The sequence below is a fragment of the Panthera tigris genome, chromosome F3 (genome assembly GCF_018350195.1).
Source record: "Panthera tigris isolate Pti1 chromosome F3, P.tigris_Pti1_mat1.1, whole genome shotgun sequence".
In the NCBI taxonomy this organism is placed as follows: domain Eukaryota; kingdom Metazoa; phylum Chordata; class Mammalia; order Carnivora; family Felidae; genus Panthera; species Panthera tigris.
The window spans coordinates 5,978,380-6,003,843 of record NC_056678.1 but is presented as its reverse complement, the minus strand read 5'-3'; the positions used below and the strand labels follow the sequence as shown (position 1 = coordinate 6,003,843).

The following is a 25,464-nucleotide window of genomic DNA, read 5'->3' as shown; positions in this document are numbered from 1 at the left end:
GAGCTATTTCTTTTGAATAAAAAAACATTTTGCATTTAAGTATCTGCTGCATTTTCTATGCCCAAATAAGTTACAGTGGCAACTTGCAAACCACAAATAAATGGTTGATGGAAAGCAGGCAAACCATATTTCTCAGAAATTAATTTAGTACCTTGCCACTAAGCTAATGTTTCCTTAGGTTTTTCCAGGCCCCGGGGAGCTATTAGTGAACTCAGAGTAATTACTTTCATAAAGCCTCATCGTGGCACAGAGCCTTAATACCCCCACTAACACTGTTTTTGAAAGAACGCTCTTCGTGTGAGGTTGCTTTAAACATGTCTTCCGTTGTCCACAGCCTAGATAAGGAAAACAAAAAATGCTGCCTTGGGGACTCAGTCTAATTTTTAAAATAAAAGATAATTATGCACTTTCAGTAGATAAGTTTTAATAACACCATCTTTTATTATTATAGTTAAGTTTTATTAACACCATTAATGTCACACTGTATTAATGTGCCCATGTGAGCTTCAGGATCTGTAATACCCACGTCGCTTGGTGCTCTTCTAAGTTGTTTTGGGGGTTTTATTAGTTGTGGCCACTCACTAGGAGATCTACCCTCTTAAGAGATTGTTAAGTCGCAAGAGAACACGGTCATCTACAGCCTCAGTGTTGCACAGGAGGTCTCTAGAACTCACTCAGGAGATGACACAAAGGTCATCTTTGCAGTGACACATCCCCAGCCACTGCATCGGAAACTATAGATTGCTACCCACCTTCTCCAAACTGCCAGATGCGACAGGTGGCTCCCCCCTCCTCAGACCGCATCACTGCATGCCACGGCGCGTTTGTTACAGATTTATCTTGTTTGTCATCTGTCTGCCCTACTACACCACACGCTCCATTTTTTCTACTGCTGAATCCTCAGTGCCCAACACTACGCCTGGCACAGAGGAGCCATTCAATAGATAGTTGCTAAATCAAAGGACAGACACCAACTAACCTAGATTTCAAATGTTTAAAGAAACTTAAAGTCTTGGCCATTTCTCAGATCTCTTTCCATCGGTAAGTATCTCTTACATTACAAATTTTGTTAGGCGTTTCAATGCGACAGGTCGCAATTATAATGTAATGGTTCCCTGCATGCTTGCTTAAGTATGCTAACGTAAAGAACTGGCCAACAATGGACTCATTTAAAAATTTCTTTAAAAGAAAATTAGCTGTTTAAAGCAAAAATTTAAGAATGCAATGTTGAGTTTATAACAATGTAGACATGAAATGTGGGACAGTAATAACACAAGGGACTGGATAAGGGGTATAGAGGGCATCTGGGTGGCTCAGTCGGTTAAGCGTCCGACTTCAGCTCAGGTCATGATCTCGCGGTTCATGAGTTCGAGCCCTGCGTCAGGCTCTGTGCTGACAGCTCAGAGCCTGGAGCCTGTTTCAGATTCTGTGTCTCCCTCTCTCTCTCTGACCCTCCCCCATTCATGCTCTCTGTCTCAAAAGTAAATAAACGTTAAAAAAAAAAAATTAAAAAAAAAAAAAAGAAACATTGCTTGTAAAAATCTTGGGTTAAATATTGTATCATGTTAAGGTAGATGATTAAAGATGCATATTATAGGGGCACCTGGGTGGCTCAGTTGGTTAAGCATCCAACTTCAGCTCAGGTCATGATCTCACCGCTCGTGAGTTCAAGCCCCGCATCAGGCTCTGTGCTGACAGCTCAGAGCCTGGCGTCTGCTTCACATTCTGTGTCTCCCTCTCTCTCTGCCCCTCCCCCCTCTCAAAAATAAATAAAAACATTAAAAAAAATTTTAAAGATGCATATTACAAATCCCAGAACTACCAAAATTCACAAAACAGGAGGTATAATTAATCAATCAATAAATAGTACAGATAATATTTAAAATACTAAATCTAAAAGAAATCAGGAAAAGGAGGAAAAAAGACAATGGCAGGAATAGAAAACAAAAAGCAGATATAAATTCAGCCATAATGTTAATTAACTATATTTAGAAATAAATGATCTAAACACTCCAGTTAAAGGGGACACTGTCACAATGAATAAAAAGCAAGACCAACTATATTTTGTGTATAATAAATGCCCTGCAAATATAGATATGGATAAGCTAAGGATGGTGAGATTGAAAAAGATACCTCCTGCAAACGCTGATCTTAAGAAAGGTGTGCTGGTTCTTAAGAGTAAGGAATATTACCGTGGCACATTCCTGTGTATACCAACAGACATGAGGACATCTCATCACGATCAAAGTTAATCCGCCAAAAACAGAAGTTTAAATAGACACACCACCCAAAGCACACAAAGCAGAAACTGACAAGACGTGAAAAGACAGACGAATCCAGTTACTGCTGGAGGTTTCAGCGTGCCTCTAAGTGACAGCAAGGAGACAGAATACCAGCGAGGACACAGAAGACGTGAACACCCTTTAACTGACACTTAAGGGACACCCCACTCTCAACAGAACACATATTCTTAGTGCATGTCGAACACTAACCAAAAGAGGCCCTATGCCAGGCCATAACACAAGTCTCGACAAATTGAAAACGAATGAGATCACACACAGAGTATGTTCTCTGTCTATAACAAAGTCAGGAATAAATAAGGGAAATCAGAAAAAGCATCCAATATTTACAAATGTAAACGCATTTCTCAATAACTCGTGGGTCAAAAAGAAATCACCAAAAAGCACTTTCAAATGAATGGAAATAAATGTACAAAATGTCAGTATTTGTGGAATGTAGCTAAAGTAGTAGGAGACTCATACGCAGCTTTAAATGCTTACGTTAGAAAAGAAAGGTCTACGTCGATGATCTAATAAGCTTGAAAAGAAGCTAGAAGTGAGCAGATTAAACCCCCAGAGTATGTCAGTCCAGCACAGTTCACTTCAGAGAAATTATTTGAATGGATTACTGAGGTTTAGCCATAGGCTTCAGCCTCTGCTGGTAATTTGGAGGCACTGCTACTTAGCTGGTACTTAAGAAACTTGATGGGGCTGCTCTTAAATGGAGGTCAAGGCTAAAACTAGAGCAGCTCTTGTCTCAGGAGACCTTTGTATTTAAATACAACTTAAGGGGTGCCTGGGTGGTTCAGAGGCTAAGTGTCTGCCTTTGGCTCAGGTCGCGAGCCCCCCACGTCAGGCTCTGTGCTGACAGCTCGGAGTCTGGAGCCTGCTTCAGATTCTGTCTCTGTCTCTCTGCCCCTCCCCTACTCGCTCTCTGCCTCTCTCCCAAATATAAAAAACATAAGAAAAAAGTTTTTTTTTAAATGCAACTTAAGAGCTTGCATCGGTCAGTTCTCTCTCTTTCCTGGTTAATGTCTCAAAACCATGTGACTGATAATTAACAATTCTATCCCTTCAAAGGTAGGACAGGAACAAGGAGACAAACTTCAAACTTCTTGGTGCTGCTTGAAGTTAATTTGAGAATCCAGTTTGTTCTAACAACGGACAAGGAGGCTACACTGAATAAAGTCTGAACCACTGAAAAAGCCACATGGGTACATTTTAGACACAAAGAGTCACTCTCAAGATTTTTTCCAGATAGAAGACCTGCTTTTTACATGAGTACTAATGTGCAAATAAATGCTCTTCATATTTGATATGGTTTATTATATCTTTTATTTTATTTTTTTTTAAGTAGGCTTCATGCCCAGCACAGAGCCCAACGCAGGGCCAGAACTCCCCACCCTGAGATCAACACCTGAGCTGAGATCAAGACTCAGATGCTTCACCAACTGAGCCAGCCAGGTGTCCCTAATATGCTTTATTCTATAACAGGATTAGAGATGTTTCTCATGAAATGCTGCTTATGTTATTCATTAGTTTAGCTAATTCCTCAGAAGTTAGTGATAACTTTGAGAATAAGGCAGTTATAAAAAAATGCATGTTATGCCCCTTACCAATGTGAGCTCTGTCAGATATGATGAGCCTTTTTTCCCAGCCTTCCAGACCTAGAGGGAAGGAGAAAAAAGATACGGTTAACTGAACACTTTGTATAATTTTTAAACCTTAATTTCTTTAGGGATACAATGTTTCAAAGTGTTTTTCACGGAAGTAATCACTAACACATCTTGTCTTCTGTACGGGATACATATTTAACAGGAATGTTCTGACCGGTCATTCATTATATATACACTCATGCACAAATTCTATCTTTTTAAATGTTTAACTCTAAAACGCTTCAAACTCAAGCCAGCCGGAGCCACATAAAATACTTCTAAGAATCCAAAAGCAAATGGTGGGAAAATGTCATTTTTGTTAGAGGCAGGGGAGGGGGAATTTGCTGCAGAGCAGGAGAAGAATTTTAAGAAAAGGGAGTTAATTTGGGGAATGGCACCCTTTCCCAAAAGACAATTATAAAAAGTGGGATTAGAGGCGCCTGGGTGGCTCAGTCCGTCAAGTGTCTGACTTCAGCTCAGGTCATGATCTCATGGCTTGTGAGTTCAGCCCTGTATCAGGCTCTGTACCAACAGCTCGGATCCTGGAGCCTGCTTCAGATTCTGTGTCTCCCTCTCTCTCTGCTCCTCCCCTGCTCGTGCTCTGTCTTTCTCAAAAATAAATAAACGTTTAAAAATTTTTAAAAGATTAAAGAATTTAAAAGGAGACAGCACCACGTAGGTAAAAATGCAGGGAAGCAAAGAGGGATGAGAGCCGCAGGCAGCCAGGATTCTGTGACATCACATCGAACTGTCAGGAACACTTGAGGTTGGATTGCTACTTTTAAACTTGAACAACGAAATCGAATTGAGTATTTCCAACGAGCCAGGCTAAGGGCAAACAGTGCTTTTCCTCAACTGCGTATTTATTATTTGTGTTGCCAAGTGGCCCTCAAAGCCCAGCAAGGCAGCCAAACTGAATGTAAACAGACTTCCACAAATCCCAAAGAGATTAGCAAAGGCAGGAAATTAAGGCTTTAAAAAAATTGTTCTTAAGGAGATGGGAGTGAATCATGTCATAGAAAGAGCATCTCCCTCATGTGGAGGGAGGGACAGAAACAACCCTGTTTTTATCCCAGGGTTATACAACCCATGGGAACAACACTGACTGACTGTGTGCAAAGGGGACCTCACTGGTTTCCTGACTCCCACAAGCTAACGTTTGGTTTGGGAGGTGGGGATGATGAATCTCTGGGGTTTCTCCACCAGCGAACGGACAGTGATTCCAGGAGCCTGAAGAGAAACTCTATGGATGACCTGGGTGTCAAGAAATCAGGTCTTACACAATTACCTTATTCTGTTTGTCTTCTGTTTACAATACTGATCATACTGAATAAAATGTAACCGACATTGAAAACATTTGTCCTACAACAACCTGCAATTTTAAAGTATAAGACAAGGGAGCCTGGGTGGCTCGGTTGGTAAGCATCCGACTTCGGCTCAGGTCATGATCTCACCATCCATGAGTTCAAGCCCCGCGTCAGGCTCTGCTCAGAGCCTGGAGCCTGCTTCAGATTCTGTGTCTCCCTCTGTCTCTGCCCCACTCATGCTCTGTCTCTCTCAAAAATAAATAAACATTAAAAAAAAAATTTAAAGCATAAGACAAAATGTTTTGTCTGGTGTGAGATTTTTCAACAAACTTTACAATAAACAAACCAGTTACCAGGCAAAGCAGTCAGGCTTTCATACCTTTTCCTTTTTGGACATTTTTCTCTGCTTCCTCAAATAATCCAGGTAGATGAATTACCACACCATTTCCTAAAGGAAAGCAAAAAAAAAAAAAAAAAAAAAAAAAAAAGACCAACCTTAAATATTTATACTTATAATACAGATATAATGATATTAAAATACAGACATCTATGATAATTCTCATCTAGAATAGCAGATATATGAAGGACTTAATAAACAGAATATCTGATTTCTCAGGGAGTTACCACAGAAATGATTCCAAGTTTTTAACAGTAGAGTAATGTAAATACACATAGAATATAAAACACTAAAGTTACATTCAAAATAATTTGAAATTTCTTTGAAACAAAGTGAAACTTATTCTGAAAGAACCTAGTTAGGTCGGTCTAGGCAAACTGAACCAGGTTACAATGATGCTAAATCAATGCCTTTAAAATTGGGGAATCACACCCTATTAGTGGCCATAAAATCAATTTAGCGGGTTGTGATTAGCATTTTTAAAGATAAAAAACTAGGCCAAAAAACTTTAGATCGCATCACATTATAAGGGTTCAGCATCAATCCGTGAAACACCTCCTATATTTCTTACTGTGCATCAGTGTTTGGAAAGCTGATGTGATGATCTAATACTACTTTATAAATTTAAGATTGCCAATGGCCACAGTTAAATGCAAGTTATTCCAAAAAGTATTAGTGCTAAAAGACAGAGTTGTAAAATAGCCAGAGTTAGGTATATTCCAGAAGGTACCAAGGTCAAGATTAATAAGGGATCAGTGATTATTTGAGCAGTGAGAGATGAAATCAGCTTGGATAACGAAAAATGAACACCATTATCAATTGAGGGAAAAAAAACCCAAACGGTTCAGTTTATACACTCACCAATGAATGCAGTAACATTGGGATTAATTATTCCACTGGGTAAAAGATGAAAATCATATTCCACAGAATCTACAACAACTGTATGGCCAGCATTATTTCCTCCCTGAAAATATAAGACAGGGGAAAATTGACCCGGACAATAAATATGACAAATAACACATCTCCCTTCTAAAGTGAACTAGTAATTTCTTCTAAAATGTCAATATAACTGAAGAAAACCCAAGTATGTATTCGCCACAAATACTTATTTTTATTTTTTTTAATGTTTTATTTATTTTTGAGACAGAGAGAGAGAGAGAGACAGAGCATGAGCAGGGGAGGGGCAGAGAGACAGGGAGACACAGAATCCGAAGCAGGTTCCAGGCTCCAGCTGTCAGCACAGGGGCTTGAACTCGGGAGCCGCGAGATCGTGACCTGAGCCGAAGTTGGACGCTCAGCCGACTGGGCCACCGAGGCGCCCCACAAACACTTATTCTTTAGAGGGTTTATAATAGTTTGACTATACCCTCTTCTTCCCCCCACCACAGCACCCTGGTTTTTCCTGACGGGATCTAGAAAACTAATAAATTCAGGTTTCTAGAAGGTAGAAAGACATCTCCCCTCTTAAAAAGAGAAAAAATTATGAGAGAAGAAGTACAGGGAACAATTAGTTATTCTGGCTTGGGCATTCTAGAGGACATGCAGCAATCTAATTAATTATCCGTGATATTTCATCCAAACACAGAAAAATCCCTAGATTAAAAGAGTAATCGATTCAGTTATGTCGACCCTAACTTGACATAAACATTCATGTAATTCCCACGGTACTAAAAGCACGTCAAGCAGCTCTGAGACCTGAAATGTGTATTCTTGCATGGACTTATCTATCAACTAGGAAATCTCCAAGTAACTCCTTCCAATACTGGCTATCCTGAGACTCCAATTCTTAAATGTGTAAGTCAGTCTTGTGGGTGTTTAGTACCAATCCCTGAAACCGCTCATCTCTGGATAAAGTAATACACTGGGTCAAGGAACCTCTAAAGTTGAGAAACATATTATAACCCCATAGTGAAACTTCCACTCTGTGAAGCTGATGCCTAGAATAGTCAACACAAAGCAAAACCTGAGGTCAGATTAGGTTCACAGGAGACTGATTATTAAGTGACCACATAATTTTTCTAATTTTTTTTTGAGTTTATTTATCTTGAAAGACAGAGAAAGAGGATGGCACAGAGAATCTCAAGCCCACTCCACACCCTCAGCACAGAGCCTGACCTGGGGCTTGAAGTCACAAACCGAGGGAACATGACTGAGCTGAAATCAAGAGTCGGACGCTTCATAACGGACTGAGTCACCCAGGCGCCCTAATTTTTCTAATTTCTAAGCTTAAAAAACATTAAAAAGAAAAACCCCACACAAATCAACTGATATTTAAACTTCTACATAATATTAACAAAAAGCTTAAAGTAAACAAACCAGGAATATATTTGCAACAAATAGAAAATTTAACAGCATCCTTGTTGGACACTAAAAAAAATATCAATACACTATGCGTCCTGAGAATGACTAGTTTAACTTTATCCCAAGGCTGTTTTTGACAAAATGAAGGTTATTTACTTTTTACCAAATCATCACCAATCACGAACTCACAAAACCTGCCAGAAGATTGGTCTTGCACAAAATAAATAAATAAATAAATAAATAAATAAATAAATAAATAAATAAATAAATAAATAAATGCCTATTTATACTGTTCTCCACAAATACAAAGCAAAGAACTGCCTGCTTTAAGACTAGTACATGTCTATGTCAGGTATGTTTAAAACAAAACAAAAAAAGACCGGACAGTGAGGTCTGGAAGGCAACAGGTGGGCGGCAGGTCACAGGAGGACAGAAGCAGGAGTGATTAGCAGCACTTCCCTCACTCGATACACCAAGGGAACCTGGCAGTATTTCCCTACTTTTTATGTTTTAATAAGAAACATCTGCATGTGAGAAAAGGCTCTGAAGGATGCACAGTAGGGGGTGAAGTCTTCCTCATAGTCCTCACCCCACCAGTCACCACCAGGTTTTGGTGTAACTTCTGGAGGTAATTTGCCAAAGCCAACAGGTATCTGCATCCTGTTTTATTGCACACATCCAAACGGCGGGAGCTGTATACTCCCGGGCAGCCTGCTTTTACTTAGCAAATCTGAGCACGCGTTCCACACCTTGTGAACTGAACCACCTCATTCTTTTCATGGCCCTACCGTACAGCTTTTTACACGGTCCCATACAGAATTTATTTCCCACAAGAGAGGCATCCGGGTTGTTTCCAATCTGTGGTCCTTAGAGACAACGTCACAGCAGCACTTCCTGGTGCATACTTTATTATGACTTCACACTTGTGCAAGTTTATTACCAATTCTGATAGAACCCTAAAAGAAAAATAACTCACAGGACAATTCTTACTTGGTGTTTATAGCTTTTCTTTCACAGATCGATCCCTCATGCAAATATTAGCTTTTTTTATCGCGACTTTTTACGATTTAGGAGACCTCCCCCAAACTTTCAGGAAAAATCTTTCCGGAGTATAAAGCTCATTCAAATTTCTGGAGATCCTACGAAGAGATCCTATGAAGATGCTCATTTGTTATTAATTCTAAATTGTTATAAATCACTAAATCTAAGAAATTTGTCCTCAACTGTTATAAAGTACTGGTGACTTTATGACAAAAAAAACTAGTAAAGCACTATTACTTCAGCAAAATCAGTTTATTTTTTTAATCCACCATTTGCCTAAGATAAAAAACCACGCCACAATTTTTGGAGTAGACCTCTAAAGTCAGTCTCCTAATTTACATAAAACTACTTTTATAGGTACACTAATATAATCATTTGGTGAAACAATTATTAACTCGGCGGTGCCCAATAATGTTCTTATTGTGTAACCAAACCCTACTTTCTTAGATAATGTTTTACCAAGACAGGCAGTGATGGTGGCAGCAACCGTAATAAAGCGGATTGTTTGTTATGGGTTGTGAGAGATGACGCTAGGGGGATGAGACGGTTTAATTTGTAAGTTCTTCCAAGTTTACAGGTGGTGGTTCAGGCTGGAAAAGTTCAGCTGCAAAAGGCTTGAAAATCACACTTTAGTGAACAGCTGAGTGCACTCAAACATTAATCAGCCCTTTCAATAACCAATGTCCTATATTCAGGCTTCCTATCTCATGGAAGATTTCTCATTGAAATCTCAGGATGTCAATCTCATTTAAATTCTACTTGGTTGAGCAAGAAAATATGGTTAAACATGCCCAGAATAACCCTAGCTTATTCATTCTATTAAGGAGCTGGGGGAGAAAATGTAAGCCTGCTTATTAGCGTATCTGGTCATTAGTGCCCCGGGGGAACTGGGGTAGGACGGCTTCTAATCTCAAACACACAACTCTGCAGAAAAGATTCCTAAGGTGAACTGAGGGGGAGTTACTCATAAGGAGCTTCCTGACAAGGTGATCTATACAGGAGATAAGCTTTCGTAAACTGTCGTGTTTTACAAAATGCGACAGAGGCAGCTTCAAATCTGAAGTGTCTATTTGGCTGCTAACCTCAAATATTCATAGATGGTGTGCAATATACAAAAGTCCCCTTGGGAGCTCAGGCAATGGTCTCCAAACACAGACTACACCGGTCCAAGGAGAGGTCAGTACACTAGCAAGCAGCAAAACACGGTTTCGATATGTGCACCACTGCTAACCACACCACACCCTCCCCCCACACCCTCCAGTGAATTAGGGGGGCAGAGTCTGAACCACAGGCTTCCACATCTGTGATCACACTGCCGGTCACAGGGGCAGTTCCGCGAGCGTGCCAGAGCAAGTAACGAGAACATATATATTTAATCATGTTTAATAATTCTCATAAGGAGCACTGGGGAGGCCAGAGAGCACTATATAAACGATCGGAGAGAAATATCGTCTACTTTTAACGGAGATGTACTACTCTCTTCCCAACGCGAAATTTCTGCAAAACAAACTTGATAAATTATCCCCCCTCCCGATAACGTACTGATCATATATTCATATTAATAGTTACAAGTAACTATCTCTTGCTGTTTTGTTAAATTCCCGTAACACATGGTCCTAGTCACTCATATAGGACACATGTAGGTCCTAGTCACTGTTAACTATCAAAGCTGCATGTTTTATATCACTTAACTAAAAACACAGAATGTGTTTAATTGTCATACAATCAAAAGAGCTGTGGACTAGCAATTAATGTTGTTTTCCAGATCAATGATACCAAGAGAGAAAATATGTTTTAACAATTCTCAGATGCCTTAATTTTTTAAACATTTTAAATTCTGAAATTTACCCTTTAAAACCTCAAGAAACAAGAAATCCGTGTGAACCCAAAGTAACTGCATATTATGTGGCAAGTTGCTTTGAGAAAAAACCTAAGTTTATAATGCCTTAAATGATGGTTTTTCCTATACTGAATATCAAGAATAAATGCGAATTCAGGGGCACCTGGGTGGCTCAGTCGGTTGAGCATCTGACTTCGGCTCAGGTCATGACCGCACAGCTCTTGAGTTCGAGCCCCGCGTCGGGCTCTGTGCTGACAGCTCAGAGCCTGGAGCCCGCTTCAGATCCTGTGTCTCCCTCCCTCTCTGCCCCTAACCTGCTCGCATTCTGTCTCTGTCTCTCTCAGAAATAAACAAACATTAAAAAATTAAAACAAACTAAATAAAAACAAGCGTAAATGCAAATTCACTGTATTGAAGTAAAAAAATAAACCTATGAAAGAAAATACAATCAGGTCTCACCAGTCACAAAACATCCCCTAATTTGGTATTTATTTTACTGATTCTCTTCGACTGTTATTCTTGCTTTAAGATTAAATATAAATAAAATATTAAATATGCTGCTTAATGACCAAGAATAAAATGTCTCTCGAACATTATGATGGAGGCAAAAGCAGAGCTAAAATGCAATGTTCTCAAACCTAAAGATCAAAGTTTCTGACATACGCTTTAAGTTTTATAAACCATTCCTAAGATAGGCCATTTTCACTGTTTTAATTATAGTTAATCAAAACCAATTTTTTCAAACGTTTATTTATTTTTGAGAGAGAGCGGGGGAGGGGCAGAGAGAGAGAGGGAGACAGAGGATCCCAAGTAGGCTCTATGCTGTCAGCACAGAGCCCGAGGCGGGACTCAAACCCAGGAACTTTGAGATCAAGACGTGAGATCATGACCTGAGCGGAAGTCGGATGCTTAACTGACTGCGCCACCCAGGTGCCCCAATAAAAACCCATTTAATTCCAAACATCCTTCCCTCTAGAAAAACAGCGGCTCTACAGTATACTTGATACTGTTACCAAACAATTCACAAATAAGAATAACCCAGAGCCAGTATTTCTTCATTGCGCATTTTCCTATATAAAATTAACTCTCCGTCAGCTACACCTGCTTTATGTTTTGTCCCTCTTCTTTTCCCTCTCCCCACAAACTCCTTACTTTGCAAATCATTGCAAATTGACCCAGACTGGGAAACCTGATCCAACCAAGCCTGAGCCAATCAAGATCCTCCCCTCTTGGGAATTGGATTTTGAGTAGCGAGAAAGGCAGTAGCTCAGTGACACCTGTAACCTAAGGGAGCCTCCTTTAAAAAAAAAAAGGTTGCCAGTTCGGGCTGCTGAGCTCCCAGGAGCTGCCTTTACCCGAGGCCACCCTGAGGACTGGCCAACCCGTCCTTGCTTCAAACAAATCCCCATTTTGCCTAAGACAGCCTCCCTCCATTGCTAGCAAACAACAGACTCCAAATGATTCACCGCAGGAACTAATTGCAATATAGTATGCATACAGCTGGCTCTCTAAAGTTCCTATCTTGCACTGGTGATAAACCGAATATAAAAAATGATTAACTTCCGAATGTTAGTATTTATGCTGTCAAGAACAAAGCTCGGAAGCACTACGGGGATGGTATAACAGTATTTAGTTATTTTGTAACTGTTCTCAGTTATACACTTCCCAATTGGGGTTTGAAGCCTAAGAAAGGAGACAATTAATTTTCCTTCCGCCGGAGCCGTCAAGCCCAACCCTAGAATAAAAGCTTGGATCAGGAAACGGTGGTATGTGCAAGTTTCCAATTAAGAAGCTCCAAAGGTCCAGGGGAGATTTAAAAGAAAAGGTTTTGGGGGCACCTGGGTGGCCCAGTCAGTTAAGTTCGACTTCAGCTCAGGTCAGGATCTCACGGTTTGTGGGTTCGAGCCCCACGTCAGGCTCTGTGCTGATACCTCGGAGCCTGGGGCCTGCTTCGCATTCTGTGTCTGTGTCTGTCTGTCTGTCTGTCTCTCTCTCTCTCTCTCTCTCTCTCTCTCCGCCCCTCCCCCACTCACGCTCTGTCTCTCTCAAAAATAAACAAACATTAAAAAAAAAGTCTGGAAGGGAATGAAATGAAACGACATTAGTCTGCAAAAGCGACTCCAAAAAAAGAAAAGAAAAAAAAGCGACCCCTGATTCCCAACTCAGCTGGCTATTGGGTCTTACCTCTTTCCCAAATCACTCCCCTAACCGAGTTCCTGCTGTGACCGCGGAGGTGAAGACAGTAAAGGCCCCCCCCCCCCCCCCCCCCGCCGTGTTGCAAACCCGAAACAATGGCGTCTGCAGCAACAGCAGGCGCCCGAGAGTCCAGGGCTGACACTTTTGTGCGGAAGCCTGGAGGCCTTTCTCAGGCCACCGAGGCCTCTGACACACGGTCTGTGCGTCTTTGTCCTTTCTGCCCCGAGTACACGAACACCGTGCTATGACCACAGAGCTCAAAGTGAACACCCGTCCACGACAGGTACTGCCCTGGATCACAGGAGAGGACAGCGACGCCTCACACCCCGCGCCTCCGAACCATCCCAGCAAGCAGAGAAGGGTTCCTATGTCTTGCCTCGAGTCTTCAAGTATCTTAGAAACCTAACAGGCTTTTGAGACCATGCTGATGACCTGGGCTGGTTTCTCGGGAGAACGTCAGACCTGTGCCTGTCTTTCCACACGAAACACTTCTCCTTACACCAAAACTAAAACACTTGTCAACCCACAGCAAGAAAGTCATTATAAACAAGGATGACTAGTCTTTTATGAAGACGTTCATCTAATTGCAATTGGCTTATGATTTCAAAATAGAACAGGTTAAGTGACTAGCAGTAAGTCGACCAACTGAACTATTCAGCAGTAACCAGACACACTAGATAGGAAGAGAAAACATATACACTGCTCAGTTGTCTTTTAAAGGCTTAAGATACTCTCTCTACCTTACGTTATTATGGTTACCTTCCAGTTTCGTGCAGATAAATGTCACTCACATGATGAAAAGCTTGGGAGGACCTTAGGTTCCCAATCAAGCTGCGTGTAGACTCTAAGCACCAAGCTCTAATACACACACTTACTAAACCAGGGTCATGGATGGAAAGATCAGACACGCAACCAAAAACTGCATAAACCATTGATGTGTGATGCAGCTTTTGTAAACGCTTGAGAAAAGTTCACCCAATCATTACATTTATAAAGACACTTTCTTAAAAATGCACTGGAAGTATACGGCAGGTTTCAAGTCAAAAAAAATTTCTCATGAATAAAAAGAAGGCTTGATATAGACAAAAATCCCACTTTTCAAAGAAGAATTCTAAATAATCTGAACTACACAGAATTAAAAGTTGGTTTAATGCAAAGAACCATCCCACGTTGGAGCCAGAGTCGCCTTGGGAAGGGACTACTGTTGACGGTTCTCAACTGTGCCCACAGCCAACACTGAATACCTCAAAGTCCTCTTTTCCACTGGTAAAAGTATTCCGACAGTCACCAATCTCTACTTATTGGTGAGTAGCTTATCCATACTGATCTTTAGTGTCAAAATCTGACATGGGGCCCAAAAGATAATACTGCTAAATTTGGGTCCGGTTATAGTAAGCCAGTAACTATATGTCAATTTACCATTTCACTCTACATTTGTTCTGGGCAACAGTTTGTCCTAGAGATAACTTGAAATTACCCAACTCACTCACCCATTCCCACCAAAATTAAAGAAATAAAATAATATTGATCAGACGTCACTGAGATGATCTCATGATTTAAAAATTTATGCCTCAAAAATAGAGATTATACATTAACAAATTACATGTTATATCCTACTGTACTATTGTATATAATATCATTATATATTATCTATATTTATATCAACAGAATAGGCTTAAACAGTAAACAACTTGAGATATCCTCATTAACTAAATTTTCAGATCTACTGCCCTCAGCAGACAAAAACTATTTTACTAGAATGACACGGCATTCAAGCGAAATATGCTGAGGAAATACACACAAAAAATTACAAACATCAGTTATCTCTTCAAACACACAAGACATAAGACTTTAATATAAACCATTAAAGCCTCTGAACATAACGGTACAACATAAAAGTACTAGTTAAAATACTAAGTAACAAGTGTTAATCCAACGAATGCTGGGGATTCCACCTTAAACTCATGCCATCAGTCAATTAACTTGTCCAGGGAGATGTTAAAATAATTTACAGGAAAGGGTTAAGCTACCGGTCTCAAAGAAATTTCTAGACGTGATCCAGACACCTAATAAATATTTGTTGAGGATTTACTTCCTCTCTGTCTCGCAGAGTACTTGGTGCTATGGAAAAAAACAACAACAAAAAAAGCATAAATCCTCGTTTTGAGAAAATTTATATTCTGGCAGGGAAAACACAGTAATCCAAGAAAGCAAGATTTAACCAAGTATACCACACATTGGTATACATCTCTGTACTTGGGAAAGTCTATGAACTTTATAAAAAGTGTTGACAGGGGACACAGAAATAGCGATTATTATGAATCTGGAAAAACAGTTTACCCTAAATGCTAATTCTTTACCACCTTCAAAATTGTGGGAAGTGGTTTGGGAGGTAATTTTAGTCAAGGCATTTAAAAAACACTTTAGTTATCCCTTTTAAATTATCTCTCAGTTTTTCTAATCATTCCAACGACAAAGACTCAGTTTGCTGCTGTTAGGTCTGCTATACTTTTTTTTTTTTTTTAACTTACTAATAGGTGGTTTCAGAGCCTTCTGCGAATGTCAGCATCTAGCTACAAATTAACATTTTCTTCATTGTATTTATTTTCATGGCAAGCTTTTATATAAAGCAAGTGACAGGATACACTTTGCCTTTATAATTAATTTTAGTTAACATTTTTCTTTATGTTAACTTTAAAACCCTGAAGGGAAAAAAAAAACACAAAGAGAGAGAGTACTGTCCTAACTATTCCGGATCCCAGGCAACTTCATGGTTAACCAAGACCACCTTGCTGACTTTCTAGAACAATAAATAAACCTGCTTAACAAGTGGTAGAAACGGTAACTGTTAAAACCTCTGTAGTTTCTACTCAACAAAATAAAATAAAGTATAACAGTTGACTCTGGAGGATGGGGGGGGGGGGGCCGGTGGTGACAGCAAGAGACTTCCTAACAAAGCAACTTTTATGCTGCCAGAAAGGGGCCGACCTACACCCACCCATACTTTAACTCTTTGAAAAACCCCTACCAGTATCCTTCTCCAATCCCTACCTGGCAATACCTGCTTATGTGGCAGCTGTCCCGAGGACTGTAAGCTCCTTGTGGGCACAATCCCTGCCTTTTTCAGCTTAACTCTGGGGCTAAGTGGTTCCCCCTTTATCCCCTGTAGATACTCATTTGGTGATTGTTGGATAAATAAAATACACCTGGAGTTGGTCCTACACTTACGGCTTTTCCTTAAGAGACATCAATTTAAAATTAAGATATCGGGAGTGGTTGTTCTTTGATGTTAAGCCCTACATACTGATTTATGGATCTAGAGAATTTACCAAATTGTAAATAATTCTGTCTAAATCCTGAATCTGCAATATAGGCCTTAAGGGTGTTGATGAAAATGCCACTAGCATTGCATCTACTCTTTCCAATAAGGCATTTGATATATTTAACATAGTTAAGTGCAAGGTCAGTTTTTCTTTCAAAAACTTTACTTTAAATTGGAAAAAATTCCTTTATGATTCCATTGTTAAACCATGAACACATCATCTGTATACCACTTCTAGAGAAACAATCTGTACACAAGCTGAGTTTATGGCATGAATATGATCAATAAAAACTGTACCAAGTTCTAACAAAGTATAGATTTCCAGTAATACACAAAACTTAAATCACCAAACAAGGCATTTCAAGCTACAAATGTCTTTCCAACGTTGACTTTTCCCAGCGCTCTATATACACTGAGAATTTCAACATTCCATATTCTTCAGTTTTATAAGCCAGGAGAATCTCAGTAAGTAGGAGTCAGCTTACTAGGGCTGACCAAATAATATAAAGTTACCAAGGTGAATCACAAGAGAGATGCTTAAATCCATTCATTACGTAACTACTTTCAGTAACAAAACTAGTAAGAGTCCTTCCAATGATGAGCTCTTAAAAGGCACTAGAATACGAAGATTTTAGAATTATATAAGGATTGCAGTCAGTCAAAAGTTTACAGGTGGCGAACGTCTGCGTAACAGGTCTGCACAAATGTTCCTCCTCTGTCTTCAGCTAACAGTTTTAAGCCAAACTTGGCTCCTTTTCAATCACTTCTCTCTAGGCTTTCCAAGGGCATCAGATGAGATTGGTCCATGACCTTCATCAAGAGGACATTCACAACAACACAGAAACACCTTCTTTTGTATACAAATTCATTCTACTATTTTTCAAGGAAATACTAAAATCGAGGATCTTTTAGAATAAATGCTCTTCAACGTTACATTCTCCAAACCTTCTGACAACCCATAATGTTACTCAGCCTAAGCATTACTATTTCTGGGTAAGGAAGATGGCAGGAATGACAGGGAAGGGGACAAAGAGGCCCAGCCTCTCTCCCTTTCTACCCAGCAAGAGTTAGGTATTCTCATTCTTCTTTCCCTGTAGCATGGCCAGATCTGATTTTAAGACAAAAGCAAGGTGAAAGCTGGCTTTTGGAGCAGCTCCTAAGGCGATGTGGGGCAGGACTTGCATGGAAACACGCTTAGGAGTAAGGCAGTAAGTAAGTAAGTAAGGTAAGTGGGTCGCCAGAGGGCCCGAGGAAGAGAGATCTGAAGGTGGGGAGAGGTGGTGGTGGTGCTAAGTGGTAATACTAAGAGGCCATGACTACCTTGGCTAAGGAATGGGCAGGGTGAGTTTCTGCATGCAAAAAACCAAACCAAAACAAAACCCCACGACAAATCAGAATATCTGCATTTAGCTTTTTCTGTACTTGTGATTACTTTGTTTCTGCTTGTTCAAATGGCATTCAGGTAGAACGCTTTCAATCGAGTGGGCCTACTAACTTGTTACAACATACACAGCATGGCATCATCATACTGTGCCATGTTCACGAGGAAGAGACCCACCTTCTTGCGAGGTAAACAGCAGTTCATTTCAAATACATCGCAATTTGTTTTGAAAGTGGTTATTGCTCAACCACTTCGAATTTTGAAACTGGTAATAGTTATCTAAGAGCCTTCACAAAGGCGTAGCCTAGAGGCTGCTTCAAAGCAACCGACAAATCAGAAGAAAGCTTACACTGAAAACCACGTGTCTCCGGGTAGGAAGTACATTACCGTTCCATTTCCCGAAAGTTCACTTTCCATGTGAGCGTGTGAGCGTAACAATGTAAATATTTCTAAATACCACATTTGACATCCGCGCATTATTTGCCTCACTCGTAGAGGAGCTAGGATTCTTTCATCTGGGACCAACAAGTAACAATAATCTACCCTCAACATGAATACACGGGGTACGGAGTCAAAACCCGGGGCCGTTAACTGTGCAAAGCCCGGAGGCTGGGTTCTCGTGTCAACAAAGTGGACGGGAGGAGGCAAAGGTCTGCACACTGGGGGCCAGCAGGTGGGGGAGTGGCGAGCGGCTTTTCGGGCGCTTCGGAACAATCCGTTCCGCCCCCCACCCCCCCACCCCCCCGGCCTTCCATCGGTCTCCCTCGACTGGGTGGGTGGGTTAAGGGGAGGGAGCGTGCTGCAGCCGCGCGGGGTCTCCGCCCGGAGTCGGGAGCAGGCCTCCCTCGGGCGGGAGCGTCTCAAACTCGGACCGTATCCCGTCCCCACCCCGGCCCCAGACCCGGGGCTGGGCACTGCCCCCCACACCCAAAACTGCAGCTCCCGAGGCATCGCGCGTCTCCCAAAGACTCCCCGTCAACCCTCGTTTTCCTCCAGAGCCACCCCAACCCCTCGGGTCAGGGGTCTCTGACCTCCCGCCATTTCTCCACGTCGCCGCAGCTCCGAGCAGGAGACAACCTCAAGGTGACACCTCCTTTTGGACCACGGATCCGGGTTCCGCGCCCGCGCTCTCGGGCCCGGCTTCGCGTCAGAGCCCGGTCGCCTCACCTGGCAGCGGCACACGATGTCGGCGTCCTGCGCCAGCAGATCCACCACCTTGCCTTTGCCTTCGTCGCCCCACTGCGCGCCCAGCACCACCGTCACCCGGTTCCCGCCGGGCCGCGCCCCGGGGCGGCCGCAATCGCCGTTGGGCAGGGAGGATGCCGCCGGGTTGGTCTCGGCGAACGCCATGGCTCCGGTGACGCGAGGAGAGCCCGAAGGAGGCGCGGGCGGCGAGGAGTGCGCGAACCGAACTGCTCTGCGGCCGCCAGCCACATGCGGAGGAAGAAGGAGCCAGAGGCCGGCCCCGCCCCCGCCCCCGCCCCCGCCGGGCCGCCCCTCTCCAGCCAGGCCCCGCCCCGCTCCCCGCCACAGCCCACTCACGGGGCGACCAGGACTGCCCCGCGCAGGCCGGCCGCCGCAGCACCGCCCGCAGGAAGAGGCCCCGGTGGCGGCAACCGCCGCCACCCGGGACTGAGGCCACGCCCCTTCCGCAGCCTGGCGCGCCACCCCAGGGGGAGCCCGCGAGCGGAAGGTGGCGGGGGCGGGGCCTCGAGCGCGCTTCGCCTCATCGCCCCGCCCATCCGCCCTGGTCCCGCTTTTCAAACTGGAGAGGCGCGGAGGTGCGTGCTCGAGCGTCGGACTACAACTCCCGGCATGCAACGCTCTGGGCGGAGGCGACGTTTTCTGGGGCCATGGTGTTCTGCAAGCGTTCGTCCTCAAATTGTTTTTTAATGACTTGTCTTTATTCAGCGACGAGATAGCGTGTGCGAAATTCAAAGGGTGGAATTCCAAAATACAAATGGGATGGAATTGAAATGTGTAGATTTGGAACTGGAAACTAAAGGCCTGGAAGTAAGAGAGATGGGGCAGGGATCAAAGAGGGCAAACTCAAAAGCAGAGCAATGGAGGACGTTTGAACTGAAAGTCTAGAGATCAAGTAAAGTTCCAACCCTTCTCATTTTACACACTAGTAACAGAGGCTCAGAGAAGAGGAGAATACTGATGTATAGTTTGTGCCAAATATTGTGATGCACTTAGCTCTTTTAAATTCCACAACCACGTAAGGGAAGTAATACTCTCTTACCCTTATTTTATAGGATTTAAAAGTTAACTTGCTCTAGTGCGGGCTGAATTGGCACCGAGAGAGCCCAGAGCCCAGGCCCTTTTTGTACATTCCACTCTTTAGTGTTTGAATCGCGCCTAGCTTCTGCTGGAGTAAACTGTATCACCTGCTGATCTAATCCTCTTCCAACTGCAACACAAATTAACTATGACAGCTAATTCTGATACAAGGTTGCTTCGGGAAAAAGTGCGAATAGAGCCTCATGTAAACAGTAAGTGCAATGTCTACTACATATATATCGTATACACACAATCACGTTCTCTAATGGTCCCTAGAGCGTATTTTAGTATCATACTGGTTTTATTCAATGATTCCTTGTCGGTAAACCATGATGGTACTGGGCACTGAGGACGTAAGGAGGAGTAAAGGTAGTTGCAGCACTCAAGGATTCAGATTATTTGGTCTACTAACAAATAAACATAAATTAGAAACCTGAAAATTGTGTTTATCTTAGCTTTACCACAAGATTACAAACCCCTTTGTAAACCAGAAAGCTGTCATATTTCCTTGTACTCAAGTGCACGAGGTGGCTTTGGGCCTAAAGTAGGTGCTCAATAAGTCCCCGTTACTGTTCATTTCTGTTGAACTTAAAAACCACTTCTAGAGTGCTGGATCCTGGAAAGCACTGCCAGATATGTATTCGCTATTGCAATATTTATGTACAGTCACAACGAAGACTTGGGCTAAAGGATGCGGGAACTTAAAAGCTTCACCCTCGTTCCGTCAACTGGGGTTTTCCGGAGTGGTTTTGCTCTTTCACTCCCAAAAAGCACGGTTTCTGCCCTTCCTCCCGTCTGGTTTTACGTTTCCTCCTCCAACCAACTGCCAAGCTCAGGGATAGCGCAGGTAGCGGCGCGCTGGCACGCATGCGCACTGCGCGCTGGCCCTCGCGGGTGGGGCTCGACCCCGCCCTGCGGCGCCGGGCCCCGGGCACCTCCTCGGCGGGTCCGCCGGCACCCCCCGGGAGCGCGCGGGGGCAGGGTGGGCGTGGCCCGGGCCGTTGGGCGGACGCCATCCCGGCGCCATGTCCGCCCAGGGAGTGGCGGTGTTGCTGTCGTGGCTGAGCTGCTGCGGCTCGGCCCTGTGGAGGTAGAGAGACGCCCAAGGCGCCCTGGGACACCGGGCAGGGCGCGCCCCCGCGCCCCCGCGCCCTGGCCCACCCGCCCCTGCGGACCAGCGCCCCGAGCCCCAGCTGCCGGCCCCCAGCACCGGCGCCCCGCCGCCCCCTTCCGCCAGTTTTCCATGAATGGGGCGGGAGTGAGGGGCAGCGCTAGGGCTCTGCTACTCCAGGGTCTTGGTGACTTCGCGTGGCTGTCGGGTGGACAGCTGAGCCCCCGCGAATCCGTACACTCGTTTCCTCCTGCCGCGCTCTCGTTCCGCCAGAGACGAGCGGAGCAAACGAGAACCCAGAAGTCGCCACCACCGGGGAGTGGAGGCAGGGAGCAAGGGCACTTCCCTAGGATGACTAGGTGGTTGATGGTTTCTGGCGCTTTGTAAGCTTCCATTTTTTCCTCTATAAGGTGAAGAAGATGAAACCTGCCTCACGGGGTTGTCGTGAGGCTTGAATGCAAAGATATATTTAGCTCCCAGCATAGGCCTGGCAAACAATGGATCAATAAATAAGGATAGGGGATATTATTAAGGATTGCCTGTGAATTCTAGGTGTTGTATAAACTTTATGTTGTACCCCAGAGGTCACCAAACTTTTCTGGAAAGGACCAGGTAGTAAATATTTGGGCTTTACAGATGATGCAGTCAACTTGCCATCTTAGGGATTCATGCACACCCTTACAATAGCGAACCAGGAAATGTGGCTGTGCGCCAATGAATCTCTATTTTAAAAACAAACAGGTGGAATTGGACCTGTAAGGCATGGTTTGACACCCCCTAGTCTACATTCATAACGGACGAGAATACTAAATTCATTGAGATAATTAGTGCAGACAAAGTTCCAGGCAAAATTCAGGGTAGATGTCTTATTGAACGAGTTCTTCCTTTGCTCAAGGTCTAACAGATATGTACCTACATTTTCTACTAAGAGCATTAACATTTTGTTTTTGACATTTCGTATCCCGATGGAGTTGGTTTCCTTTAATGATCTAAGGTAGGGCTGCAATCATTTCTTTCTCCTTATGAGTCCAGTTCCGTTTTCCAGTTCCATTTATTGAATATTGCCTCTGTCATATACAAAACTTCCCTCTGCACTTATGCCAACTTAAGGGTTTGCTATACAATCCCTCTTATTTGGAGGAGAAATTAGTTTTAATATTTATATTTGACCTTTTCCTCCACAGGTATTCCAGTAACAGCCCAAGCTACCTCATTTTTAGTACCAGAAGTACTGTAAGTGTTCAATTTTTTTCAAACTATAGTCAAGAATCATTTTTTACCTTAGAGCAAAGAGCAGTGTTTTATATTAGTTGTATAGTGTGGTGTCATTCATTTATTTTTATTTTATTTCCGTTGTCTCATTTGTCATCCTAATATAAATCCCCTTCCCAATGAATGTCCTTAAATAGGTATGTAGCAAAAACAAATAATGTGGTTTTGAGTGTTTTTTTTATTTAGTATTCACAGATAAGATGGCCATACAATATATTGTCTAAACTATTGACAGTGAAAGATAGTGCTATTAATATTTTTGCTGGGACAGCAGGTATGAATTGGAACTGCCTAGATAAACGGAGATGTATGGTCACCAAAGCTGTAGATTTCATTCTCTATATTACTTTTTTTATCCAATACTTTGCCTTAATTTCTTCTGAATGCTGCCTGCTTACTAGCGTGTGTTTTATTTTATTTATATATCCCTCTAATGATGGACACATGGCTTTCTATCACCACAAACAACACTGTGAAGAATATCCTTCTACATGTCCTTTTATGGGTCTGCGCAATAATTTTTCAGTTATGGTTGCAGGGACACAGGGAAAGCAGACAATTTAACTAAATTCTGCAAGATTGTTCTTAAATGGCAATCACAATTTCCACTCTCACCTAGTGCACATCTCCACCAAAGTCTGGTATTATTGAAGTTTCTATTTTTTACCAACATCATTAGTATATGCTAATATCACTGTTGCTGTTTTCAGTTCTCTGACGGCTTGTGATTTTGAGCATCTCTTACCACATTTACACAAGCTTCTCTTCTGAATTGCCTGGTCATAACCTTTTGCCCATTTTCCATTTACGTTTATGCCCTTTTCTTGTTGATTTACAGAGTGCTGTATACATTCCACTCTCTATATTAGTTGAATATTGGTTTTAAATGTTTCAGTTATCAGGGCATCTGGGTGACTCAGTCAGTTAAGTGTCCAATTATTGACCTCAGCTCAGGTCTTGATCTCAGAGTTGTGAGTTCAAGCCCCACGTTGGACTTTGCACTGGGAGTGAAGCCTGCGTAAAAAAAAGTTTAAGTTTTAATCGTTTTCTTGTCTCTCATCTACTCATCTAACCATTAACTTTGTCCATGGATATTTTATTTTTCAAGAAAAGGCCGACTTTTGTTGAACTAAACCACTCCGCCTCCCCGCTCCCCCCCCCACTCTTTTTGACCTCATACTTTCTACTTTTTTTGCAGCCTTTTTTTTTTTTAGTATTTATTTATTTTTGAGAGAGAGAGAGACAGAGTGTGAGTGGGGGAGGGGCAGAGAGGGAGGGAGACACAGAATCTGAAGCAGGCTCCAGGCTCTGAGCTGTCAGCACAGAGCCCAACATGGGGCTTGAACTCAAGAACTGTCAGCTCATGACCTGAGCCAAGTCAGACGCTTAACCAACTAAGCCACCCAGGTGCCCTTGGAGTCTTACTTAAGAAAAATCTTCTCCTGCCTGGAGTTGCAAAGATATTTATCCTTTTTCTTTTATATGCTTTATATCTTGACCTTTCAAATATAGGTCAGAAATTCATCTAGAGTCCACTTGTATATAATATAAAGTATGCATTCACATTACTTTCTCCATGTAATGAACCACCATCAATTAAACAACTTACTGTTTTTCTATTATTTTCTGGTATTATCTTTTTAGATGTTGTTAATATCTATATATAGAAAAAAGATAATACCAGAAAAATAATAGAAAAACAGTAAGTTGTTTAACGTAGCTGCAGTTTAGCTTCAATGGTGTATACTCTTTCCTTGAATTAACATGCCACAGTATAGGCGTCATTTTATTCTAGATAAGCAACTAGGTTGTTTCCATTTTTAGTCTGCTATGATTAGGGCCACTAGGAACATTTTTATGCCTATCTTCTGCTTAACATATATGCATTTCTGGTGGGTATATAACTAAGTGGAATTGGTAAGTCCTGGGGAATATGCACGTGTTCAGCTTTAGTAGGTGATGCAAAAGATTTTACAAAGTAATTGTATCAGTTTACACTTATATTCTATGTTTATGTATATCATTGCATTTATTCAAAATTTATTACGTTACTCAAAGTCGGGCAAAAGGAAACTATACAAACAATGTCATTTGTTTTTAAATCCATTGCTATCCATTTCTTATAAAATCTGTACTTATCACCTAAATTGTTATTTGTAGTTAATTTCTTTAATATCATTTATCTATTTCATCTTTGTTTCTTGAACATCTTTGCTGTATAATTGACCATTTGATTAGTCATTTTAAAAATCTCTTTTTTTTCTAAGTAATCTCTGCACCCAGCATGAAGCTCAAACTCATAACCCCACAATTAAGAGTTACATGCTCCACCAACTGAGCCAGCCAGGCACCCTGTAAAAATCTCCTTTCTTGATCTCTACTGTTTCTTTATCATTTTTTTTGGGGGGGGGGGGTGACAAATATATCATCTTAGTTGGCAATTGGTAACCAAAATAGTTGAATTATGTCATTATAGAAATGCAAATTGGGAGCCAGAGTTTGATTCTCCACAAGGAAGGTAGACAAAATGCAAGAGAGTAGATGCTAAAACCAGTGGTACAGCAGCTTCCTTGCAAGTGATATTCAGAGAAAGAAAGAAATTATTGAGTGTACAGAAGACACTTCAGGGATGAAATATTTCATAAATCTTGATGGAAAGCATTTTGAAACAATTTTTCTCTACCTATTTGCTTTTCTGGGAGCTTTGGCATGAGCTCTGGCAGGATTCAGGTTTGACACACATCTAGGAACCTGTGAAGGTGCTCTGAGGGAACATAAGCTGATGGAGGCCATCTCTCTACTTCCCTATGTCTCTCTACAGCTTGCCAGTATCTCCCATAAAGGAACTTAGGCATTTGTCTAGAGCCTCGTTTTTGTAACCCACAGGACACCTCCGGATTTCCTGGCTCTGGTGGCCAGGGAGGCTTACACTTGCAGTCCCATTGGACTATATATATTTGTATACTTTAAAAGCTACTGCTTGAGTGTCTGGCTTCTAGACAACATGAATCTAGGTGCTCACTGAGATCCTCCCTTTGGGACAATGACAGGACTGGAACATCCTCAACTACTGGGAGTT

At 42.2% G+C, this 25,464-nt stretch overlaps 2 protein-coding genes across 6 annotated transcripts in view; one reads left to right on the top strand and one right to left on the bottom strand.

Moving 5' to 3' along the window:
• The window catches only part of ADSS2 (adenylosuccinate synthase 2), a 36,497-nt gene extending 17,315 nt beyond the window's left edge, over window positions 1–19,182 (bottom strand). The window contains exons 1-4 of one of the 3 annotated variants that reach the window (XM_042975515.1): window positions 18,887–19,182; window positions 6,500–6,602; window positions 5,621–5,689; window positions 3,896–3,946 (exon numbers count right to left, since the gene is read on the bottom strand). In XM_042975515.1, the coding sequence (XP_042831449.1) occupies window positions 3,896–3,946; window positions 5,621–5,689; window positions 6,500–6,602; window positions 18,887–19,069 (406 nt within the window). In that variant the 5' untranslated portion in view covers window positions 19,070–19,182. Of the gene's footprint in view, window positions 1–3,895; window positions 3,947–5,620; window positions 5,690–6,499; window positions 6,603–8,727; window positions 10,747–18,886 lie in introns of those variants that run through there. The other 2 variants (XM_042975513.1, XM_042975514.1) reach the window with 2 other exon arrangements.
• Window positions 19,183–20,979: 1,797 nt separating this feature from the next.
• CATSPERE (catsper channel auxiliary subunit epsilon) overlaps window positions 20,980–25,464 on the top strand; it is a 194,203-nt gene continuing 189,718 nt past the window's right edge. Inside the window, exons 1-2 of one of the 3 annotated variants that reach the window (XR_006213984.1) lie at window positions 20,980–21,092; window positions 22,298–22,346. Coding sequence is in view for 2 of the 3 variants with exons in the window: in XM_042976315.1 (XP_042832249.1) it covers window positions 21,028–21,092; window positions 22,298–22,346 (114 nt within the window). In the remaining variant the exon portion in view is untranslated. Of the gene's footprint in view, window positions 21,093–21,601; window positions 22,108–22,297; window positions 22,347–25,464 lie in introns of those variants that run through there. The other 2 variants (XM_042976315.1, XM_042976316.1) reach the window with 2 other exon arrangements.